The sequence below is a fragment of the Aulonocara stuartgranti genome (assembly GCF_965226115.1).
Source record: "Aulonocara stuartgranti genome assembly, chromosome: 7".
Taxonomy (NCBI): Eukaryota; Metazoa; Chordata; class Actinopteri; order Cichliformes; family Cichlidae; genus Aulonocara; species Aulonocara stuartgranti.
The window spans coordinates 35,140,883-35,164,904 of NC_138945.1; the positions used below are offsets into that span (position 1 = coordinate 35,140,883).

Here is a 24,022-nt window from a genome sequence, read left to right on the forward strand (position 1 = left end):
CCGAGCCGATCCGGGCGAGAACGCGCAGACACAGGGGCGATGTACACTACGGCAGCCGAAGCCGGGCCTCTCCTCCACTGACATGCAGGTAAATGAGTAAATGTCACCTCCCAGAGCTGGTGTGATAGACGAGGAATCGTGGATTTCTGGTGGTTTTAGTGGGAATGTGAACGGGTCGTTTCCACTGATGGCGGATCTGACACCTGCGGAGGATGAATGTGGAGCGCGAGAGGGCAGAGAGGGAGGCTTTTAGACAGGTGACAGTTCGCTAAACGGTTTTATCTCCTTTCCACGAGCACGTCAGGAAATGTTTTAGAGATCGTGATGCAGTGAACGACTATAAAATATCCAAAAAAAAAAAAGAAAAACAAAACCCCACCAATGACCGTTTAGGAAATGGGAACTATAACATTTCAACGATTCGAAGAAGCGGGCTGTAAGACTGGCTGATCATTTATAATGACAGTAGCAATCACAAAAGCAAAGACGGCTTTTGGTATTTTAACATCAAGGCCATGGGAGGGTATTTAAGAAACCGAGTGCGCCTTCAAAATAAAAGCTCATGGCAGCTTTATGGGTTAATCGTCTCCCAGAGGCTACATGTAATACAGTGCACGTAATGTCACGATTGATGCATCCCTGTATGGGCCATATGCTTGCTGAGTGGGTGTCTGTTTCTGTGGTGTGTGTGTGTGTGTGTGGGGGGGGGGGATGAATCATACTTGGATAGAGAAAGATGAGGATAGGTGTACATACGTTTTCATCTGCCCATTGCTTTCTTTTTTTAATTTCCTTAAAGCATAATGTGAGAAAATATTAAAATTATGTATTAAAACCCTAAACTAGCTTAGGTTACTTCAGTTTACTGTTATGTAAGGCAGCTAATCATGAGGAGACGATGGAACTGGGTTATGTTGGGCATTTTTTCTTTGAAATATGCAAATCAAATTTGTTTTTGGTTAGCTGCCTATGAACTAATCATAACTGAACAAAAATAACTAAAGTTGCTTTAAGTGTTACTGCAGTATTGAGTGTGCAGGCTTAAAAACCAATACAAGAAAGCCTGTAATTCCTGTAGTGGCCACTTGAGGCCAAGTGAGTCATCCCCATCGACTCCGATGTTAAAATGCTCAACTTTACACCATTAAAAGCATTTTTTAAAGCCTGGTACGAAAACGGTTTTAGCTTCTATAAATGACGACTCTTCCAGGTGTATTCTGCAGTTAGGGGGTGGCCAGTTTGTTTGAAAGCTTCAGTTTTGATTAATGACATTGTTTGTTAACCTTGTACTAATTAGTAGATATGTATCTGTGCATTGCACCCTTACAGTTTATGAATACTAGCTTGGCCTGATAACCGAAGTACCTAGCTAGCTGATAACCAACAAAACACTTTCATGTCTTCCTTCCCTCGCTCCCAAAAAAAATGGCAGATGCCACCTCCCTGAGCCTGCTTTTGCCAGAGGTTTCTTCCTGTTAAAAGGGAGTTTTTCCCTCCCAATGTCACTTTCCTACAGAGTTACTTTTGCGAGATCTCGCAAACTTGAGATCTCAAAAGATCATCTTCATTTTTTTTTTCCTCCAATGTCCCTTGCGGGGTTCCCAAATGCCTGCTATTATAATACAATATAATATAATATAATATAATATAATATAACATAATATAAATTGATTTTTGCTTTCTTTTTTAGTTTTTTATTACTTAATTAATTACTTATCTTTTCCATTTTGAGTGAATTTATTTTCACTGTGGGACTAATTAGCTGAGGTTAGCTTTGCTTAGCTTAAAGGACTAAAAATCCATGATCAGACATAAGATCCACATTGAAACAGATATTTCTTTTATGTGACGTTCTCCCTGATGGCGTTAAGCAGGTGCTGACGGTCCACCTCAAGTTTGTAAACGTGGCCAGGATTGTCCAAGTTTGTGCCAATAGTTGGATGTATGAAATGGGATGCTAGTGTTTGTCACAGTTTCCTGATAGTTCATAGACTAAATGTTTAATCATGTAACATAATGACAGCAGCATTGATACTGAAATCAATTATTTGTTGGTTTAATTCTGCCTTTTAGCCCTGATGCATGCATAGAGTGTTAAATAGATTTAATCATTCAGGGCTTTGCTGGTATGTATAGTGTGTGTGGATGATTGTCAGTGAAAGGTCAGCGAGTTAATGGGTTAGTAAATCCCCCACCCGGCAGCTTTCACTTCAGCCTGACAGATGGAGGCGTGGCGCTCGCCTCTCAGCTTTGCATGCCCTGCCTGACTAACAGCAGTGCTGCCAGGGCCATCTGTGACCCAAGTCACCCCTTTCTCCCTGGACTCACCCAGCCGCTGCTATCCAGTTGTAAATTCCACTCAGAGTGGGACATTAGCCATGCTGGAGGTCCATCCTCGATCTTCCTGCTTCCCCTCCTGACAGTTGTGTTCTGTCCTCATGTTTCATCATCACCATTAACCTTTGCCCTCACCATCCAGCATATTCACATATTCGCTTTTGTGCCTTTAATTTACTTAACACCTTTACAGAGGTGGTGGTGTTATGAGACAGCTGTAATCCTTGTACCACCTTTTCACAGTTTATTATGACTGCTGCAAAGCCACTGACATTCATCAAAAGAGATGCAAATGACATGAAGATGAGAGGGGAAAAATATAAGGATCCTTCAGAGGTTTTGCTGCATGTGAAAAATGTTGGCACCCACCAAAGACCTTGGCCTTTCACCAAAGAAAAATCACCAGGAATATGATTAAAACATATAAATATAATTTTTTCTGTTTATTAAATAGATAAAAAATAACAGGAATATCCACAGACTTTCATTAAGTATGGTCACATACTCTTTGCTTTAAGCATACGCAGACCAATCTTTGTTAAGTAAGTAGCTGAATGCTCCAGATTCTTGGTTTTCTAAAGCTGTATACAGATCAGTTTTTCCCTCAGTAGGTCTTTTGAAATTGCCTTAACAAAAAAAAAAAAAAATAGCAGTAAGCATTCTCGACGCTGCAAAATCCATTTATACTTTTTTTTTGTTTCTGCCTTGGTTTGTTGTAATACACATTAAGACGTTTACTGAGGTTTTGCTTTCACACAGGACGGTTCATCCATTCATGAGGGAAGCAAAACAGTTTTCTGACTGTAGCGTCGTCAGCAGATTTATTAGCAGTGACGTGTTACGTTAGACTGGATAACTGAAATGGGATCAAGAGCTTCCTGTGTCTGTTTGTTAGGAATAAACGAAAAAATTAAGTCAAAGATGTTTGTGGGACACTTAACTAGCGAGCTGTGGGAAAGCTTCCAGAAACACCATGCATAAATAGACTTCCTGGATCCAGATGAAGTTGTGATTCTTTCTTTGACATCAAGATGATGTCTCCCAGTTTTTCTGTGAAGATGCATTGCTAAACGTCCCATTTTTCTAAATGTTACATTCATAAAGAATCCAACCAAAAAGTTCTGGATCGAGATCTAGATCCGGAAAGACTCCTCAAGTTAACGTCCTTAATTGGCTCCGCAAATGCTTCCAAAACTTTTTGAGGCATCCTGCTTACAAGTGAACAGAGAAAGCAGTCGTGTCTGCATTTAGGTTTGCAACCCCACATTAACTATTTCCTCCATAAAGACGACCGCCCCTGTAGCCTTAATGACGTGTTTTGGCACCCCAGTTTATCAGTCAAAGCACAATTTGACAGCCGTTAGAATTTCTGGGTTTTTCCGAGCATAGCCGTAGTAAGCTGTACAGGAAGAGATCACCCTCACTAACTTCTTATGTACACCCAGTTATTTTGTTCTAGAAGCAGGTCCAAAATATCACAGAAACCACTCAGTTCAGAAAAAGAGAAACAAGGATTACGCCTAGTAGGTGTCCAAGGTGGAGAAGATACACACATACATAGCCAGTTCTGCAGAAGCGGGACTAATTTCCACAATATGAAAACCATCGAGGACATGATGTGTATCTGCAGATCATCTCTAGTACTGCAATAGCCCCTCCTGCTTGGCTCCTCAGTACAACCGTGTCTCTGTTTCTCAGATGTTATTTGCTCACATTTTTGAGTAAATATAGTAAAAAAAATAGTCATTTGGTTCAGATTACTGTCGTATTCTCCTATTTTAAGTTCTTCCTTGCATTGCTAAAGCCACAAGCCTTTATCCTGAGGTTTTTGTGCTTACGTTCAGAATAAATAAGAAAAAGGCTTTGAGGTGTTTATCTGCGTTCTTTAGCAATGAATGCAAAAAATGGAAGTCTTGGTTCACATATGCACGGCCAGCATTGGAAGCCCTGAAAAAGTCCATAACCCCCGGAGGCCAAGTCAGCAAACAAGCGCGCCGATGGACTCTCTGATTGACCATTAGCTGCAGAGCTGTAAGAAGAAGCTAAAAAAGTTGTAATGTAACTCTAATGTATTTATAGATTCTTGTAATAAGTGAGGGCAGATCAGATACGAACCTTTTAAGATGCATCTGCGCTGGTCTTTATAAACTACACTGCAGTGTAGTTTATAAAGACTGTCCAGAACCAGTTTAATATTCTGAAACATGCTGCGAGGTGACGTTCGGGTGTCCTCTCTCAGCTTATTGACCTCAGAAGCCTGCGATACAAGATAAATGAGTGATTCCCCGGTAGCCTCGTCACATTAAATACATATCAAAAAGGGGCTTCTCCTTCACAGAGGGCATTTATTATTTAGATCACTCCCTTTTCCATTCTTCTCTGTCAGATCTTATCACGTAGCAAGAAAGAAGCCCCTCCTTGTCCCCCTGCCCTGCCTCCTCCTCTCCCTCTTCCTTCTCGTGTTTTCCACCCCGTGCCATCTGCCAGCTGCTGGCGGACGGACTGATGAACGGGGTGCAGATTAAAGTGCTCTGCATCCCAGAGGATTTGGATTTTGTTTTGTTTTTTTTGCTATTAGCAGTATAGTCCCTGCTTAGTGTGATATGCAATATTGCTGTTTTTTAAAGAGATGTTCGTTAGTCAATGGCATATAAACCTTCAAAACAAAAGACCTGGAAAATGTAAAGTAGCAGTCTACAATAATTTTAACTTAATGCTTTTGTAGTAAATGGTAAATGGCCTGCATTTGTATAGCGCTTTACTCAGTCCCTAAGGACCCCAAAGTGCTTTACACTACATTCAGTCATTCACACACACATTCACACACTGGTGATGGCAAGCTACATTGTAGCCACAGCCACCCTGGGGCGCACTGACAGAGGCGAGGATGCCGGACACTGGCGCCACCGGGCCCTCCTACCACCACCAGTAGGCAAACATGGGGTTAGTATCTTGCCCAAGGATATTTGGCAGTAAATAAAGTAAATAAAGACCAGTAATTAAGATATTGATTTGTGATGAAGCGCATCGGCAGCTGGCACAGATCACAGTGGGAAATCAATCTAGATTCACGGTGACTGGCCTCCAGTTACTAGCAGCCTTATGTATTTTGGTGTACCCGTGTCTGAAAAAGAGGTGATTGTTATCCGTGCTTGGCGATCTCGGGAGACGTCATAGCTTTCATCTCAAGCTCATAAATCCTTCTGTAGCTCTTATTCTGGTTTAAACAATCAGACAAATGGGGTGAGTGGGACGTAGGTGTGTAAGTAATAAATAAACAGAGCTGCAGACTTATTTTCACACCTCTGCTGCTGCACCATTGGATAAAGCAAAGTATAGCTTTCAAAAAGAGGTGGAAATGACTGAGGACACGGGTCCATCCGACACTGAGAATGAGCCCCAGGCGGCAGAGACCTGCAGTGCAAACTAGGGGTGATCACCAAAGCCACCATTATTTTATTTTAGATGTTAGGCAAACATGTTAATGGAATCTGTGAGTCCTTATATCAACACAATGATTATTATTCTTTCACTTATCCGTTAGCAAAAGTTTTTATTTTAATATAATTTTTACCCCGTTTGTCTCAGGCTTCAAAGCCTTCATGTTTTATCCTTACCCTTTAATAATTTTCCTGCTTATGTCGTGTCTCCATCTCTCCCAGGTTGTGCCCTGAGCTGGCTTTTCTTGGCAGTAAGAGGAGCATGTTCTGAAAATTGGACTCGAATCATACCCGAGCCATGAGCCACAAGTATCAGGGAGAGGCAACGGGGGAAGGCAGCGAGGAACACAAGGAGGTGTCGGGGCCTCCGAGGAGCAGGCAGCCCAATGGGACCACTGGAGACCCTCCTGTACGCCGGTCCTGGAGACCATGTCAGATGCTCAACCAGGATGGGGAACTGAATCCCCTTCATCACCATCACCCTCCTCCTCACCATCACCACCACCATCACCACCACCACCCACCTGGAGGTCGTGGACCGCCTCGGCACCGCCGCCGGCCTCCATCAGGGCAAGGGCAAGGGCAAGGGCAAAGTCAGCCTCTGAGTCCGGTCTCTGCCCCAGCTGCGGTTAGTCAGGATGCTGACCCACGTCCTGTCCAGCAACCCCGCGCTGCCGTCACTCGCTACCGCCGTCATGGTGACCCTAACCCCAGACTGAGAAGTCACAGACAGCGGCAGCCATTCAGAGAGGTTCAGGACTCCTCACCAGGTGTGGAAGAGAGAGAAGGTCCACGGCAGGTGCAGGTGCAGGAATCATCCACAGCTGATCCTGTAGTGGACCAATCACAGGACAGGGAATCTTCTCACCAGACTCCCATTGCTGTTGTTACACCCACCCACCTTGCATCTGGTGCTGCACCCCGTGAAGTACAGCTTGACACTCACAATGCTCCTCCTGATGATGCTGAAGAAGATCTCCAGGAGAGTAAAATGGAGTGTGAGCAGGAATCAGATCTTAAAGAGGATCATCGAAAGCAGGAGAAGGTAGGGGATGAGGATGGAGACCACCGCCCAGGAGAAGGTCACTCTGGCTGCGGGCATGATGAGAAAGCTGAGGAGTATGCTGAGAGGGTGGAGGAGGATGAAGAGAGAGTGATGGACAATGTGGAGGAGGATCCTTCAGCTCAGGGAAGTGAAATCACAGATCTCTGCTCTGACACGGAGAGTGCCGCCTCACTCAGTATGGATGGACCTCTCCACAGCCCGCCTCCACTTCACTCACCAACTCCCCCTTCCTCCCCTGATGTTCCAGCTTTCCCCCAGCTGGACCACTTCGGTGAGGACGCCAGTATGAGCCCTCTACCCGATAATGACCTGCCACCAGAAGAAGAGGAGGATGAGGATTACTCTGAGTCATGCTCGTTGTCCCACTCCACTTCTTGCTCTGAATCTTATCCAAAAACCTATGCAGACTTTTATACAGAGTCCCACCAAAAGTCTTACTCAGAGCCGGTCTATGAGTCATACTCGGAGTCAAAACCCCATCCCAACTCTTTTCCCGAGCCGCTTAAGACCTCCTACCCTGAGCCAAACAGGGAACCTCGCAGGCAGGCCAGTCAGAGGACCGAGGCTAACAGGGGCCACCAAGAGTCTCGCCAAGAGCCCTTTACCCCCCACAGACAGGAGAATGTACAAAAAGGAGCTCTGCCCTCCCCCATCGAGGGTTCCCATCATGTCCCGAGGCAGGCCAGAGACCGGCGCTCACAGCGCTCCCCTCTGGATCGCTCTGTTGGCTGCCGGCTGCACCACTATGATGGTCAGTCTGATGGCGAGGGAGGCAGTGCCGATCAAAGCCCTGTCACTAAAAACCGCAGGCAGCCACCCAGACAGCCAGAAACCCAAGCCAAGACCCCTCCATCTGGGCTGAGCAGCTCAGGCGAGGCCCAGGATGAGCAGAATGCAGAAGGTGCAAAGGGCTCAGGCGACGCCATTAGCCTAGCGATTAAAGACATCAAAGAGGCGATTGAGGGGGTGAAGACGAAGACGATGCGCTCCCCGTACACACCTGACCAACCTGTGGAGCCGATCTGGGTGATGAGACAGGAGGTCAGCCCCACGGAGGATATGTACCCCCTGCAGACTACAGCTGGCCATGTTAGTATCCCATCAGTTACTTTATTAATTTCACAACAGACTGAAAGATGCAGTTTGATTGACTCAGGGGAGTAGATCAGTTTAGCCTTTTTATTTTCATGTTCCTGCTGTTTTGTTTTTCTACAGTGAGCAGGTTTCTCTCGTGATGGCAGCAGATAAATATAGAGGTCATTAAACAGAAACGGAACAGAAAGCTGAATCTTTTTAGGGATCAGCATTTTAAGTACAGGAAGCCATCCAACCGCACTATCACATGACAGTGCAGAGATATAGAAGACCTGCAGCTTCATGGTTTTTGCCTCATTTTCTGTGATTTTTCAGGACTTTTTAACATCTCTACCGATTTTTTTCATTTATTTTCATGCTTCTTCTGTTTCATCTGTAGCATCTAATTTCATGTTTCACACATATTTTATCAGCTCTATACACATTTGATGCATTTTCTTGTCGTTATATGGTAGTCTTCAAATAGACTGTGAGCTACATACTACCAGGTGCACATAAAAAAAGCAATACTTGCAGAAACAATTTTATTTTCTTATTAATTTGATTACTATTCAAATATTTGAGAAACTTGAGCCTCAGTAAATATTATCTCACACTGCTATAGAGCCGCCGGTATCTATCATAGTCACCAGAGTTGAAATCATGAAATATTTTGTCCAAGTCTCTTTGAGTTCTTTACTATTAAGCTTATATATACCCCTACCAGAAAGCACATCAAATCCATGATGCACTACTACTCATGTGCCCTCAAATTATTTATGCCAAAATTCAGAATTTAAGTAATGTGATTACATGTAATTTTGTTACATAAATAAATTGTAAAAATGTTATTTAATAGAATCTGGTCAAATGAAATACGATTGATTGGTATTCATTCAGTTATTCCAAGCATTTTTCCCTCAGTGATTAATTATTTGAATAAATAAACTTTTAATTTTGTGTATTTCAGTTGCATTTTACTCAAAAAAAAATTAATCCTTCATGTTCACGTTAGCAAAGAATCGTCTTTTTGAGTGTGCCTCAAAGTGTTAATTATCGCACCTGGTGGTAAGGTGGTATGGCACAGAGTAGAGTATTAATTCATGATTTTGGCGCGACTTAGCTGAGATAGGAGTTTTGTGTAGCCCAGCATGTCAACAGGAGGCAGGGGGCAGAGCAGAATTAGGCTGGTGCTGAACAAAGATGGAGAAACATATAAAGATCATTTTAAAGCAGTGATAGGTATTTGAAAATGTATTTTAGAATATTATTATGTATTACTGCTGTTTATTTTCCACAGTGTTAAAGGGGATCTATTGGGCTCAGTTCCACCTCTGTATTTTTGGACTCTGCTAGAGCAGCTTTGCATGATTCACAGTGCAAAATAATCCATATTCATGGTCCAGCCCCTCAGTTCATCTGCTGTCTGTCCAGTCATTATAGACATCTTTCTTCTGATTGGCTGCCCCTGATAAACAGAAAGTTTGAATAGTGCGTGGGTGGGGCTTTGTGCCTGAGATCACTATATAAAGCAGGGATTTCAGACTCCTTTTAAATGACATAATTCATGCTACATACAGCAACACTTTGATGTTAAGTGGGCTGGACCAGTGAAACTACATGATTAATGTGTAAAATTATAGTAGTAGTTCTGGTAGTTTGTTGCCCAGACTGTCCTGTGAGTTTTTGTTAATTCTCAGAAAATGTTACAGTTTAAAAGTTTACAATTTTTCCAGGCCAATATTGGCCCCTGGGCCTTACTTTTGACACCCCTGATATAAGGGATATCTACTCCCACTAAATAGAACATTTGGTACTTACAGTATATAGGACTTTTAAACTCTTATCTGCTGAGCCACAATCGCACTGCACTCATTTTAACAACAAATTCCATAAATAAATAAAAAAAACATAGTAGACTGTCTTTAGGGCTTGACTGATGTCATCAAGTGATTTTTCTGTGGAGCGCTGCACTGATAAAGTTTTTTTTTTATCCTTTCCAGTTAGCTTACATTGCTAGCTCTCATTTGATTTTATGGTACATGTATTAATGCTTCATCCTGACCCTTGTATCAAGTTGCAGTTTCACAGGGGTTTTTCCTGTTTCTCTTTTTCCCCTCCCACAGTCTTCTCCTCACTCACCCCCTGAGTCAGCTTCTGAGTCTCCAAGCTGCTACACCTCAGCTCCAGTTCGGGATCCGGTCAGTCCCCTGAGGGTTGATCACTCTTCTAGAGCACCCAATCCCCAAAGTTATCACACTGGACAGTCCCAGCACAACCATCACCACCACCTGCACCAACAAGGCCACCAGTCACAGCAGAGGGATGCCGCTAGGTCACCGCAGACATACACCCAGCCACAGCCGTACCCACACATGCCGCCTAATCAGCATCAACAGTGTCAACATCAGCAGCAGCAGCAGCAGCTCCCCTCTCAACAGCCACAGACTCAAGCTCAGCAACAGTCACCTCCTCAGAAGCCATCTGTGCAGGAGGTGAGAGTTTAACTTACCAAAACGCAGCTCTTTGTTTTACCCAGTATTAAGTTTCTGTAGATAACAACCGACTGATATTTGGAATAAATGTCACATGAGAGTTTTATAAATGTGGGTCATAATAAGGCTAAGAAAGATCTTTGGGTGTTTGAAAAAGTGTTACAGCCTGTGCAGGTTTGTGGAAAAGGAGGGATAATATTCTGAGAAAAGGTCATATTAAAGTCATAGAATTATGAGAAAGGAAACTCAGTAATGCAGATAAAATGCAGATTTACAAGAAATAATCTCAGATTTATGGGGGAAAACTTGCCAATGTATGAGGTATAAAACGAAATGTATAAAATTGACATAAAGTAAACTTACAGATCTACTAGAAAAATGTTGCAAATTTATGAGAATAATTTACAAATGTAAGAGAAAAAAAACATCCCACAAATTTACTTGAAAGAAACTCCAACATCTAAGAGATTTAAAAAGTCACAAATTTACAAGAAATAAAGTAATTAACTAAAAAAACTTACACATTTGAGAGAGGGAGAAAAAAAATTAAAAAAAACCCCTCACAAATCAAATAGATTAAAAAGTCACATATTTAAGACATAAACACACAAATTTGCTATAAGAAAGTTTGCACATTTATGAATAAAAATTTACCAATAAGGAAAAAAAGGTTAAAAAAAACTTCCACCATATTTATAGCATATTGCTCTTATCTCTAGTTCTTTCCAGTAACATTCCTGCGACCCCTTAAATGAATCTAAAATGCCATCGTAGAAACACAGTAAGACTCTAGGGTGATGATAAATCTTGCAAAGGCCTGCATCTCTTATAAGGTGTTCATCTGAATGTGAATGAGTCGGTGGAGACCTGCAGCGTGTGAGGAGAAATAATAAATGTTGTTTTTTTAATTTCCTGCGCCTTCTCAGATTCGCAGATCTCTTCCACAGTTTCCCACGTTTGTAGACGGTGAGTGATAATCATATTTTTATTCTCAGCTGAACCTCTGTCTCATATTTTGTATTTCTCATATATCAGATATTTATTTGAAAGCATGTTAATGTACATATGCAGCGTTTATGTGTGTTTTTCTAACAAGTGCATCTTGTTAAATGCAGTCCCGGGACCGTGTGACCCTGAAGACCTTATTGATGGCATCATCTTTGCAGCAACCTACATGGGCTGCACCCACCTGCTGTCAGAGAGGACGCCCACAAAGAGCGCCCGCATGCAGCAGGCCCAAGAGGCCATGAGCAGAGTCCGAGTAAGAGCACGTTTCATTCTGTGTTCACATCACAGTGAAAGGATATGAACAGGAAAAAAAATGTGGCTTTCCCTTTGTAACTATTCTTTATGTAACAGATACCTGTTATTAAGGCCTATCTAGGGTAAAATAAGACTCATAGAGGGGTTTATATTTAAAATAAAACCAGAAATGTCAAGATGTGAGTGAAAAACTCACAGATGGTGCAGTGGGTAACCACATATTTATTTGGTATTGGACTAACAATCACGGAGATCTTTTCCAGCTTCATAGAAATTGGACATGACCCTAAGGCAGACCTTCCCAAAGTGTGGGGCCCGTCCCCTAAGCGGGTGCAGAGCCATTGCAGGGGGGGGGGGGGGGGGGGGGCGTGGTATGAAAAGGGAAAAAAAAAACCCAACAACATTTGGACACTGCTAGCACGGGGCGCCTCCACAAACGCAAAGCAGGAGATGAAGCATAGCTGAATATGTTTCCAAACCAACTTCCTTCTAAGCCAAAGACTAGAAAATATGGTGAAGCAAATCTTCCCTTTGGCTTCACCTGCACAAGTGCCGAGGTAGGTCTCCCTGCAGAATTGGTTTTCCCTTCGTCAGGAGCAGCGCTGGGCTGTTTAAATCACGGACAAACAGTATCCCACATTCTTGATTTTTAGTTCGCAAACACTTGTTGTAATGACTAACTACTCCTGACATATTGGAGATGTTAGCTCTTTATACAGTAAAGTTACAGTGGGATACAAATAACATCAGGCTGATCCTGCCACGATTTGTTCCCCCTGTCTAAATCACAGACAAACAGTATCCCACAGCTGTTTATGTTTTTAAACCCATTTTGCACAGAGAGGCATTTTTTGAAAAATTTCTTGATAGCAATGTTGAATATTATTACACAGGAAAAAACAACTACATGTAAAATAATCACACAGTGACGCCTCTGCCTTTGTAAATGGAGGGACAGTAACTGTGTGTTTATATGTAAGCGTGTAAAACCTGCAGATAGAGACAAAATACTGTTAATCTGACTATCTGTCATTCTGCCATTCAGCCTAATGTAATGTAATGTAATGTAATGATACCTTAATCAAGCCATGTAATAACAACATGTGCCAGAACATGCAAAAGTAACATGGCAAGGCTCAGACAGTGAATGGACTGATTCTTATATAATGCTTTTCTACTCTCCTTGATTACTCAAAGTGCTCTATGCAACATGCCACATTCCCCCAATCACACACTTCCTCTACAAATTCACATTCTTGAAATGCAGCCTGGAGGAGCCAGGGCTCAAACCACTAACCTTCCGATTAGTAGGTGACCTGCTCTACCTGCTGAGCTACAGCCACTCACTGGCAAAGATGAGTAAACCCTCACTAGGTTTTGGATAAAGTGTACACTCACAAACCTGCATTTGAAATGTTGGCTACCATAGCAGTATAGTATTGCAACATGGCATTTGGGTCTTCTAACTAAAATAGGAACATAAACAGTGCCATCATTGCCAGACCTGGCCCAGATCTGGTTGACATACACTCTGCCATGACACCGGTCAGTCAGAAGTGCCAGCTTGATGCCAGATCCGGGCCAGACCTGTTTTCTATGGGCCTGGGCCAGAATAAACCAAACCATAATCGAGCCAGATATGGCATGCCATCGCATGGACAGTGCCATCTATGCCAGGCCTGGCCCATATCTAATTTTTGTGTATCTGTAACTGCTGACCTAACGTGCGTATGTGACACGTTCATGGCATCTGCGGATTGATGAGGTTGATTTTGCCAGTTTTAGAGAGTGAGGAGACCAAAAAAAATCAATTTGTGACTGACTGTGAGTAAATTTAAGACTTCATAGGAACTAAATGTTCCCTAGAGGTCATAATTATTTCTTGTTTTACCATGAATACAAGGGGTAGCATGGTGGTTAGCACTATTGCCTCACAGCAACAAGGTCCTGAGTTCATTTCCACCATCAGTGTGGAGTTTACATGTTCTCCCTGTGTTTGTATGGGTTCTCTCTCCAACTTCCTCCCACATTCCAAAGACGTGGGGTTAGGTTAACTGGCAAATTGCCCATCGAAATATTTGTATGTCTCTGTATTTTAGCCCAGTGTGTGCCCTGCCTCAGACAGCTGGGATAGTCTCCAGCCTCTATGAGATGAGCAGAGCTTTGTAACATGGTGCTTTAGCCTGCTGGAAGCATCCATCAGACGGGAACCCTGTGATGATGAAGGTACTGACATGGTTAGGTAGCCTGTGGCTTTAAACTCATCCTCCGGTATCCTCCACAGTTTTATACCACCGTTGCAGGCCTGGAGCACTGATACAAGGCAGGACAGACCCATGTTTTCATGTTGTTCACATCAAATTTTAATCTGAACATTCAAATATTACTGCGGAATTGGAACTCGGCAAACCAGGAGATGTTTTTCTAATCTTCTGTCATCATCCGTTTTTAGAAACTGTTGCCTGAGTTTTCTGTTCTTATCTGACAGGAGAGTCACTCGGTGTGGTCTTCTGCTGCTGTAGCTCATCTACTTCAAGGTTTTGCGCTTTCATAAAGGTTATTCTGCTTGGTTGTGACCAGTGTCTATTTGAGTTAAGCATTTGCCTTCATATTGGCTTGAAGCACTTCACCGATTCTCCTCTGATCTCTGACGTCAACAAGGGATTTCCAGCCAGAGAACTGCCACTCACTGGATATTTTCTCTTTTGTGGACCATTCTCTGTAAACCCTGGAGATGGTCGTGTTGAAAAATTATCCACGCCACGTTCAAAGTCACTTAATCCACCTTTCCTCCCCATTCTGATGCTCAGTTTGACCTTTAGCGGTCCGTCTTGTTGCTGCCATGTGATTAGCTTCTTAGACATTTTTGTTAATGGCTAGTGTATCTAATAAAGTGGCCACTGAGTGTTTTTAAGTTGTGGAGTGTGTGTTATCTTACTTAACAGACATCTGTGCATTCTCCTGTGTTTATCCGGTGACTGATGAACAAAAATGTGTCTTGAGTAAATTAATCCCCACTTATCACAGTCTGGGTGATATTTCCTTTGAGGTAAGGTCAACATGTCTTTGGGCGCCAAAATGTTTTACATGCTGGAAAAGACATCAAGGATTTCAGATATTAAAGCCACAGTGCCCTGATTCAGAGCTGCATTTTCTAATGCGCCTTGACGCATCATTGGAGATGGAACTGAGCTTTGCTGTGTATTTGGGTCTTTAAAGTCAGAAGCCCTCAGTGGGCAACACAGCAAAAAGTCCCTGTGTGTGTGTGTGTGTGTGTGTGTGTGTGTGTGTGTGTGTGTGTGCAGTGAATCAACCACAGATCACTGCTTCTGATCCAGAGCCGTACAGGCTGGATGTTATATAAACTGTGCTATGAGGCTAGGAGACCTCACTTTATTCTTCAGTCACAGTATATGATGTCAAATGGGGATCACGCAAATGGGGACGTAATAAAAGGATAAGGAATAAGAGGATGTTAATTTAAATGTGACTTTTTGGTGTTACTGTAAACATGAGAAAAAAAACAGATCAGCCCTTTCTTTCTAATGCAGTCAGTTAAATGGAGGTGGTGTCGGGGAGGGAGGGAGTGAGATGGCATTCAAACGTAGAGCTATCTGAGTGTGAGAGATGAGTAGTGAGACGTGAGCTTTGTGAAGAAGTAAGTTGGAGGCAGGAGGAGGAAGACAGGAGCTGAGCCCGGCTCTGCGCTCCTCTCTGGATGGTTGACTGATAGTTTGGGGACGTCGCCTCTGTTAATGTCTGAGAAGCCTACAGAGAGGGAGAAGGTCAGAGACTGTGAGCTGATGATGTGGATGTATGAGTCCTTTTATTTGTTAGAATGGGAAAGAAAAAGAGAGACAGGCTTCTGTCTAGTAAGCTGGATGAGCTGACTGTAAGGATGCTAAATCTGATGCTGTGGCTTTTTTAAAACCTGTACAGCTCTCTGTAAAACTGACTTTGTTTTCAGTCGTGTGTGTGTGTGTGTGTGTGCGCGTGTGTGCGTGTGTGTGTGTGTGTGTGTGTGGCTCTTCCACACACATTTTCTATAAAATTGCATTTCATGCAAAGTGAATACAGTAAGCGTTGATTCTACGGTGGCTTTATGCATTTAAGCTGCTCCAGTTACTGAAGAAAATGAACAGATCAGATATGAAAACTGATACTAGATCAACTTAATAGGTTCAGTGTCTGTAGCTGATAACAGGTTTTTTTTGTGCTGTACATAATAATCTATAATATAATGTCTGATTAAAGAAGTCTTGAAAAATAAAATATCAAATCCATAGAGTGTGTACTAAAAAATGGAAATAACCTCACTGACATCACCCATGTGGCGTAGAAACTAAATATCTTGTCAACTATATGGTTGAAGTTTTTAACTATACAAAAAGGAGTCTATTAAATTAGGTATTGTTATATTTATTAGTTATCAAAAACAAGAACATTTTTTGATTTTTTTAAAAACACCTTCTTTCAAAGGGAGCCTTTCAAATTGTATGTTCCTGTTGTTGTTGTTATTATTAATTTTATTTATTTATTTATTTATTTATTTATTTATTTATTTATTTATTTATTTATTTTAATTATAGTAAAAGTTAAGCATATAATCCACATGGGGACTGTTTACCAAAAATGAAATAGCTGAAGGATAACTTTACTAGTACATGCCCACACCACAGCAGTTTAGCATCTTTGTGCTGCTGTTGCTGTTCATGATGAAATGAAAATGATCATGAAAATGCTTTCATATGCTTTCATATGTTGTTATGGCTGCATAAATGCTAAAAATGAGTAGATTCAGCCTGTTGCTTGGTAGTTGCCAGGCAGCGTGATGGCGCCATCATGTACCGTGCATCATTAAACATCTGTGGATCAAAATTAGAGCCTCTTGTTATGATATCAAAATGAGACGATGCTTTTTTTAAGGTGCCATTACAAACATTACAATTTTAGCCTGTTGGTAGGTGGTTACTAGGCAACACAATGGTGTCATAATATCTGATACTGATAGGAACCTTCAAGAAGCCTAAGAAGTACCCATTTGCAGAGTTGGGTTTTGTACAAGGTGCTGGTAGACAAACAAACCGAGATTGCGTGTGTTATAGTAGAATAATAGTTATCAGTAAATAGTTTTTAATTCTTAAATATTGGTATATTGGTGTGTGTCGTATTTAATGGAGGGCTGGTTTGCAGCAGACAAAAAGAGGTTAAAGCTGCAGCAGCGCTTGTAGTGTGAAGTTTAACTTTATTACTTAATCAGCATTTCATCAGGGTGAGGATGACTCCTGGTTTTGTAATGAAGCTCTTCTTCATGCTGCACGTGTTGCTGGAGCTGTAACATCTTCAGACTTTACGTTCTTGTCTATACTCCTTGAAAGTGAAGTTAAGCTTCTACTCGGCTTCTAGTGACCAAAGCTGAACAAGGATGCTTTATGTGGTGAATGGTAAAAACACTTTTTAAAATGTAGTTAATTCACATGAAACATAAGACTCTAGATTTTATTTTCAGTCATCTTTTTTTTTTTTTGCTGTAACCACAGCGCTAGTGCCAGTTACCTAACCTCTCATCCATTTGTTTCTAACATTTGAACAGTGCAATCACTTGTAATCTCTAGAAATAAACTGCTGTTGTTTCTGTGTGAGGCTGTCGTCCACATGCATGCTTAGTGTCTCCTAATTTAATGTGGGCAGAGGGATTTGTGGAAAATATCCCATACCAACTGTTGTGACTGTAACTGTGATTGGCAGCACGGTGGCTCGTGCACCAATTCTGGAGCACAAACAAGCCATGATATCAGTCATGATATTCCATTAAAATGATCAGAAATGGCACAAGAATTGACACATGAGCTGCAGTTTTCAGATTCACAAACATTTTTCTACTGTGAAATTTTAGTTTATAGATGCAGCTTTTCATGGCACTCTCCTGTACAAATATGGTTTCCTATGGCTACAAATAATCAACACAGTGGCAAAATGTGGAGTCCACAAAGTAATGGCTGATGTTAGGGTGGATATGTTTACTTTCACATCTTTTTCAGAGTTAAATAGATGAATGGTCTGTTTGAGTGTTGAGTGAAGTTCTTCAGAGTTCACCATAGCACTGCAACAGCAGCAACTGGAGGTTGTAAATGATTTTATGATTTCTCACTGTGGAGTCATCTCTATGCTCGTCCTGTTAGAACTCAGTGCAGCATTTAACGTTGTTAATGACAATATTTTACTACAGAGAGTAGAACACACATTGGTATTAAAGGAAGTGCACTGCAATTGTTTGACTCATATCTGTCTGATTGGTTTCAATTTGTTTAGGTAAGTGGGAAGTCTTCTTCATATACAACAGTTAATAATGGAGTTCCACAGGGTTATGTGCTGGGCCCAGTACATTTTTACATTATACATGCGTCCCTTTGGTAATATTAAGAGAAAAACATGCATACATTTTCACTGCACCCAGCATTATTAGTCATGAAACCAAATGACACAAATCAGTTAGTTAAACTATAACCATCTCTTAAAAACATAAACACCTGGATGACCTCTAACTTCTAAATTCAGACAAAGCTGAGGTTATTGTACTCGGCCCTAAAAAACATTCCTTTTTGATAAAGGATATTGTTAGGGCTGGATCAGGTGACCCTGAACCTTCCTTTGGTTACTTTCTTCTATATTGTATTTAATCATTAGCAATCAATGAACTCTGACTCTCTCTCCCACAGTGTGTCTTTTGTACTGAACTCACCCCCAGCTGCTCACGGCAGCAGGGCACCCCTCCCTGAGTCTGGTTCTGCTGGAGGTTTCTTCCTATTAAAACAGTTTTTCCTTCCCACTGAGGCAACTGTTGGTGTAAATTGATGCTATATAATTGAATTGGACGGAAATAAAGGTTACACAAACTGGATAACATATTAGAGCCACATTTATTTTTGTTTAAGCTAAATCAACTGTAGTCTGAGTCCACATAAACACAATGAGCCTTCTGATTTCACAGACTAAATCCTTGATCTCTAAAGGGGATCAGACAGCATTTGGAAACCTCGAGTTGTGATGAGGCATCTGCTGCAAACACATGAGGTCGCTCGTCTTTCTTCAGGGTCGTTTGTGTCACACTGATGCAGAGAACACTTTTGATAATGTTTGCTGCAAACGCCTCTGGCATCCCACTGTTGTCAAATGTGATAGACAGTAACACCACTGCCCTCTCTCTCACACACACAAGCACACGCAACATACCCCTTTAAGGTTCTTGTGTCCCTTGATTTGGCATTTGGAATAGAGGCAGTCTACAGTGCATGATCCGGTTAGTTTTTGTGTTTGTCCACCTTTTCCTCAAATCACCGCTGCCTTGATTTGTATTTCTGAATCGCTGTTCTTTCTGATCACTGCAGGCAGCTCAGAAACAGGCGAAGAACAGGAAGAAGGTGAGTTTGTTTTTCATTCTGCTTATCTGTGATTGCAATGCATTATGCAGAATTTGTGGCCAAGGATGACGACAGAGGAGAATGGCCATGCACGCTTCAAGTGTCTCTGTCTTATTCATTTGTTGAGTGCAGATTAGACCAGACGTGACTGTTTGCTTTTGTCAATCTCATGAGCAGCTGTTAGATTTGGAGGTTCTGGACAATCGTGACGCCCGCTCTACTCTCTTTGCTGCTCTCTATCAACCTGTTGCCTCCTCTGTTCACTTCTTTTCTCGGCTATGCAGAGCCCCGACGACGAGGCTCCATCCACTGCTGAGGTTGATCTATTCATGTCCACACAAAGGATCAAGGTCCTCAATGCTGACACTCAGGTATAAACATAACATATATTATTTTGTTTTATATCAACACCACAAAATTACAAATTTCCCTTGCAACACTTTCCATACTTCTATTAAAACCTTTAGTATATTAGCAGCTACCACATCATATTCATCATTTAAAGCTCACGTTATCTGTGGTGTACCGCAAGGTTCAATTTTAGGTCCTTTGTTTTTTATTTATTTGGTTAAACTAGATTTGATTTATTATTCATTTTATTTTTATTATGCAGGGCCTGTATTTACAAGTGACTCATGTATTTGTCGTTACCAGGAGTGTTTAATGGACCTGCCCCTGAGGACAATCTCCTACATAGCTGACATTGGTAACATGGTGGTCCTGATGGCCCGAGGGAAGATGGTCCGGTCCCGCAGCGCACAGGAAAACCTGGACAGCACAGCAGAGCAAACCACCATAACCCAAGATGACAGAAGACTGTACAGAATGATCTGCCACGTCTTCGAGTCTGAGGATGTGAGTTACTAGTGGTTTTTGTCAATGATTAAAACAGTGGTCCTCAAAATCTGATTTTATTCAACTTGATCACCTTTTTATTTTTAGGGTGTAGGGTCTTTTTCGCTTTTGATGTAGGGCAGGCCATAAAAGTTATCTAAGTAATCTACTGCAGGATATCTGCCTCTTAAGTCTGAAAACATGTTAGATTAAATTTCCCCTAAAACAGCTGTAAAGAGTGTTAAATAGCTGTAAAAGTCTTTGAAATGTAATTGTAATTTAGTATATCAATGGGTCATCGCATTTTGCCTTAAATTTGGTCTGTTTCTGCATTGTCTTCTTGCTGTACAATGGTATTTGTCTCTCCATTAGGAGCTCCAATATGAACTTTTATTGAGAACAATTTAATTCTCATCTTATGTGTTTCTGGTGCTTTTGTGTTAAGTTAGCCTAACCATAGCTCTGCAGCTAACCATCATGTAGCAGATCACTATATGTCAACTAACCCTCCAAGTGTTGCTCTTCAATTTACCTTCAGAGTTTTTCACTTTCTTTTTTAAGAAATCAACTTTAGCCAAAATATGGTATTATAACCCTCAGACATCTACTAGCTAGGTAACCTACTGCTAACTCATAAATCCTTCAGGCTTGGACGCCTTGAAGAACTTCCATACTGATTATTTCTTCAGAATTTCATAAACTCTCAGTGGCACATCAAATCTGGCTTGCCTTTTATGAGCTGAAGGAGCATTTAAGGGAAACCCAGGGTTCAACACCAAAGCACTGATCTTCCGATTGGTAGAAAGCCCACTTTACCTCCTGAGCCACAGCTATACTCAGAAATAGAAAGAAACAGAAACAGAAATCTGATTGGATAAATAACACTAAAATAGCTCTAAAGGGGAGAGTTATTTATAGTTTGCAGTTTAAATCTGCTTCCATTGTTTCTAAAAGCACAACTGATGTCAGCCTTAACCTGAGAAGAAAGAAAATATTTGTAATTCATAAAGGACCGATCCAATATTAATTATGGACAAAATTAAAAACTAAAAAGTGGGAGAGCTTAAAAATTCTATACGTTCTTTTAGGATTTGGTTTTAGAATAAAATGTTATTTTTAGGGTGGGGAATGTCTTTAAAGGTACAGCTGTAGTGTAGCTTGTTTCTTATTATCCGTGATTGATCTCTTTCTCTCAGGCTCAGCTCATCGCTCAGTCCATCGGTCAGTCCTTCAGCGTTGCCTACCAGGAGTTCCTCAGGGCCAACGGCATCGACCCAGAGGACCTGAGCCAGAGGGAGTACAGTGACCTGCTCAACACTCAGGACATGTACAATGACGACCTCATCCACTTCTCCAAGTCGGAGAACTGCAGAGACGTAAGTCAGCCAGCAGGTGGCGGCACAGTCGGGAGGTTTTAATCATCATCGACAGGGACACGTCTGCATTCGCAAGATAAAAATATTCCACTCTGCATATGGATGAATCTTTCAGATAAAAATAGCAACACATCTCTTTAATTCAGGTCAGGCTATTAATGTTTTTCCTGCTCATTGTGTTGTTAGTTTGCCTCGCAGTGCTGTTACATGAGCATCTGGTTTAGGAGTCACAGCTGCATGACAGTTGTACTGAGAGATGACATTTTAATAAAAAGAGCAAACTCCTAACCTCAGTATAAAGGTGAATTTGTGATGCTCGACCTGTTCTGACCTCGGAGCCTCCTCCCTGCTCTCGCTGCCTGCTGTCATCTCACATTTTTCAGAGTTGTGTGGTTGGCGGCGAGAAGCCCGAACTGGGAGGACTGTGGTAGATTTGGATTGGTGAAGGTGACTGTTGATATGTGTCCAAAGTGTCTCTGTAAAGTTCTTTTTCTTTGGTGCGATTCACATCTTAGTTTGATATGAAGTCCACAATAAAGACAGAGGGGACGCTTTTAATCAAAACCTGCAGGAAGTTTTATTTGACTGTATCCACCCTCCATGCACATATGTGGAAAGGATAACGGTTGAGAGCAACTGCAAATTTCCCAGCATCAGTGAAAACAGACGTATCTGTTTATGGTGTTGTTGTGAAGCACTTTGGTATACCCTTGGTTTTAAATGTGCTATACAAATAAACTTGTATTGTATTGCATCATTAGTTAAGTCAGAAACAGCATGAGGAGTACGAAATGGATGACATGAATTGAAGGTGGGCTGCAAAGTGGCTTGCAGAAGCAGCAGATTAAATGTTACATCCTGTTTGAGATTATCCAATCCAGTGTTCAGGTGGATGTTAGCTGAGCTCACAGACTGAAGCCAGTGCTGAAGTGCCATAAACCTGCATTCATATCTAGTGGCCAGCAGGGGGCGGCCAGTTATAGGGAGGTCTATGGGATAAGTCTTAAGTCTTTCTTTAAGCACTTTCTTGAGAATTTTGTGGTCTCAGTTGCACATTCAGGTCTTACTGAACACAACGGGATGTTAATTTTGTAATTTATGGCACACACTAGGGTAAAAATTAGGATAAAGCACGGTATGTTTTACTGTGTGATTGAGAAATTGGTGTGCTCCTTCACTTTTCAGACACACCTCACATTTGGATTTAAAGCACTAAGACGTCCATCTTGAGGCTTCATTAACACATACAGCTATGCATATATACGTTCTATATCTGAGTTTGATGCCACAGCTGCTAAATTGCCTAAAAACACTGTAGTCATTCATTATCCAAGTCATCTGGCTGTTTGTTTGGCACGATGTCAGACTAACAAAGATCCGCTACCTTATGTGGCTGAGAGCTCTCGGAAGCCTGAGCCCCTCCTCACAGAGTTATAGCAGATATCCGACAAGATTTGTTCTACTAGAATCCCCAAAATGCAACTTTGAAGCTGTAAATGAACATTATTTGGTATCTTTAAAGAAACTAAGGTCATATTCACGTTCAGGTTTACATCGAGAAGCAAAAAGGCGAGATCCTCGGCGTGGTGATCGTGGAGTCTGGCTGGGGGTCAATCCTCCCCACAGTGATCATCGCTAGCATGATGCACGCCGGCCCAGCGGAGAAGTCTGGCCGACTCAACATCGGAGATCAGATCATGACCATAAATGGTACAAGCTTGGTGGGTTTACCTCTCAGCACCTGCCAGAGCATCATCAAGGTACGCTGCTGCTCTCTCTTTTCCACCTTTCATCTTTTTTGAAACCCCTTACAAGCAGAAGGGGTTCTTAAATGTTTGCTGGATCTGTCTCATATGTCTGCTTGCTGTTTCCCCAGGGTCTCAAGTCTCAGTCCAGGATCAAGATGAACATTGTCAGGTGCCCTCCTGTCACCATGGTGCTTATTCGCAGGCCGGATCTCCGATACCAGCTGGGCTTCAGCGTCCAGAATGGCATAGTGAGTATCTGAAGCTACTGAAACTCACTCGCAGCTGCAGGGAACAAATTAAATGAATTGTCCTTCTTGTCAAATTCTTAGATTTGGTATCGGCTGTGTCCCCACTAAGCCAAATCCCTCTGTTTCCTTCCTGTGCAGATCTGCAGTCTGATGAGAGGCGGTATCGCTGAGAGAGGTGGCGTCCGCGTCGGTCACCGCATCATCGAGATCAACAGCCAGAGCGTCGTGGCGACTCCTCACGAGAAGATTGTTCAGATCCTGTCCAATGCCATGGGAGAGGTAAATACTCAAAATGGCCACATATGTTCTTTTATTTACCTCAGCAGCAAAAAACATGTTTGAGACATATCCTAAAATATCTTTAACATGTAAATTCCCGTTTTATAGGCCTTCTTGATTTATTATTGAAACTGTCTCAAAATCAGCCTCAGTTCCATCAGGAAAACAGCTGCAGCTGAAAGACTTGCTTCAGTGAATGCCTTTCCTCCTGCATCAATATTTACACATTAAAAGCCTTTTTACGGCTTTAAAGCTGTAATCCCAGGGTTCTTTGTGCAGCACAGCACCATTTCACTTTAAAGGAGACGCTTTATTGTCATTTTCAGCTCCATATTTAAAGTCTTGCCTTTACTACGGCAGCTTTGCATGACTTACAGTTGAAAATAATCCTTCCATTATATTATATGGGTGGCTCACGCCATGAAAAATCAATCAGTCCAT

The 24,022-nt window shown here is 41.9% G+C and overlaps 1 protein-coding gene across 1 annotated transcript in view; it reads left to right on the forward strand.

Annotated features, from left to right (window-relative positions):
* Nucleotides 1–24,022, forward strand: part of LOC309709585 (uncharacterized protein) — a 26,935-nt gene continuing 2,913 nt past the window's right edge. The window contains exons 1-12 of the mRNA XM_082538300.1: nucleotides 1–88; nucleotides 6,000–7,932; nucleotides 10,044–10,412; nucleotides 11,339–11,378; nucleotides 11,528–11,673; nucleotides 19,064–19,096; nucleotides 19,381–19,467; nucleotides 19,751–19,951; nucleotides 21,127–21,306; nucleotides 22,854–23,066; nucleotides 23,183–23,302; nucleotides 23,441–23,581. Coding sequence (XP_082394426.1) covers nucleotides 6,076–7,932; nucleotides 10,044–10,412; nucleotides 11,339–11,378; nucleotides 11,528–11,673; nucleotides 19,064–19,096; nucleotides 19,381–19,467; nucleotides 19,751–19,951; nucleotides 21,127–21,306; nucleotides 22,854–23,066; nucleotides 23,183–23,302; nucleotides 23,441–23,581 — 3,387 coding nt within the window. The 5' untranslated portion in view covers nucleotides 1–88; nucleotides 6,000–6,075. The remainder of the gene's footprint in view (nucleotides 89–5,999; nucleotides 7,933–10,043; nucleotides 10,413–11,338; nucleotides 11,379–11,527; nucleotides 11,674–19,063; nucleotides 19,097–19,380; nucleotides 19,468–19,750; nucleotides 19,952–21,126; nucleotides 21,307–22,853; nucleotides 23,067–23,182; nucleotides 23,303–23,440; nucleotides 23,582–24,022) is intronic.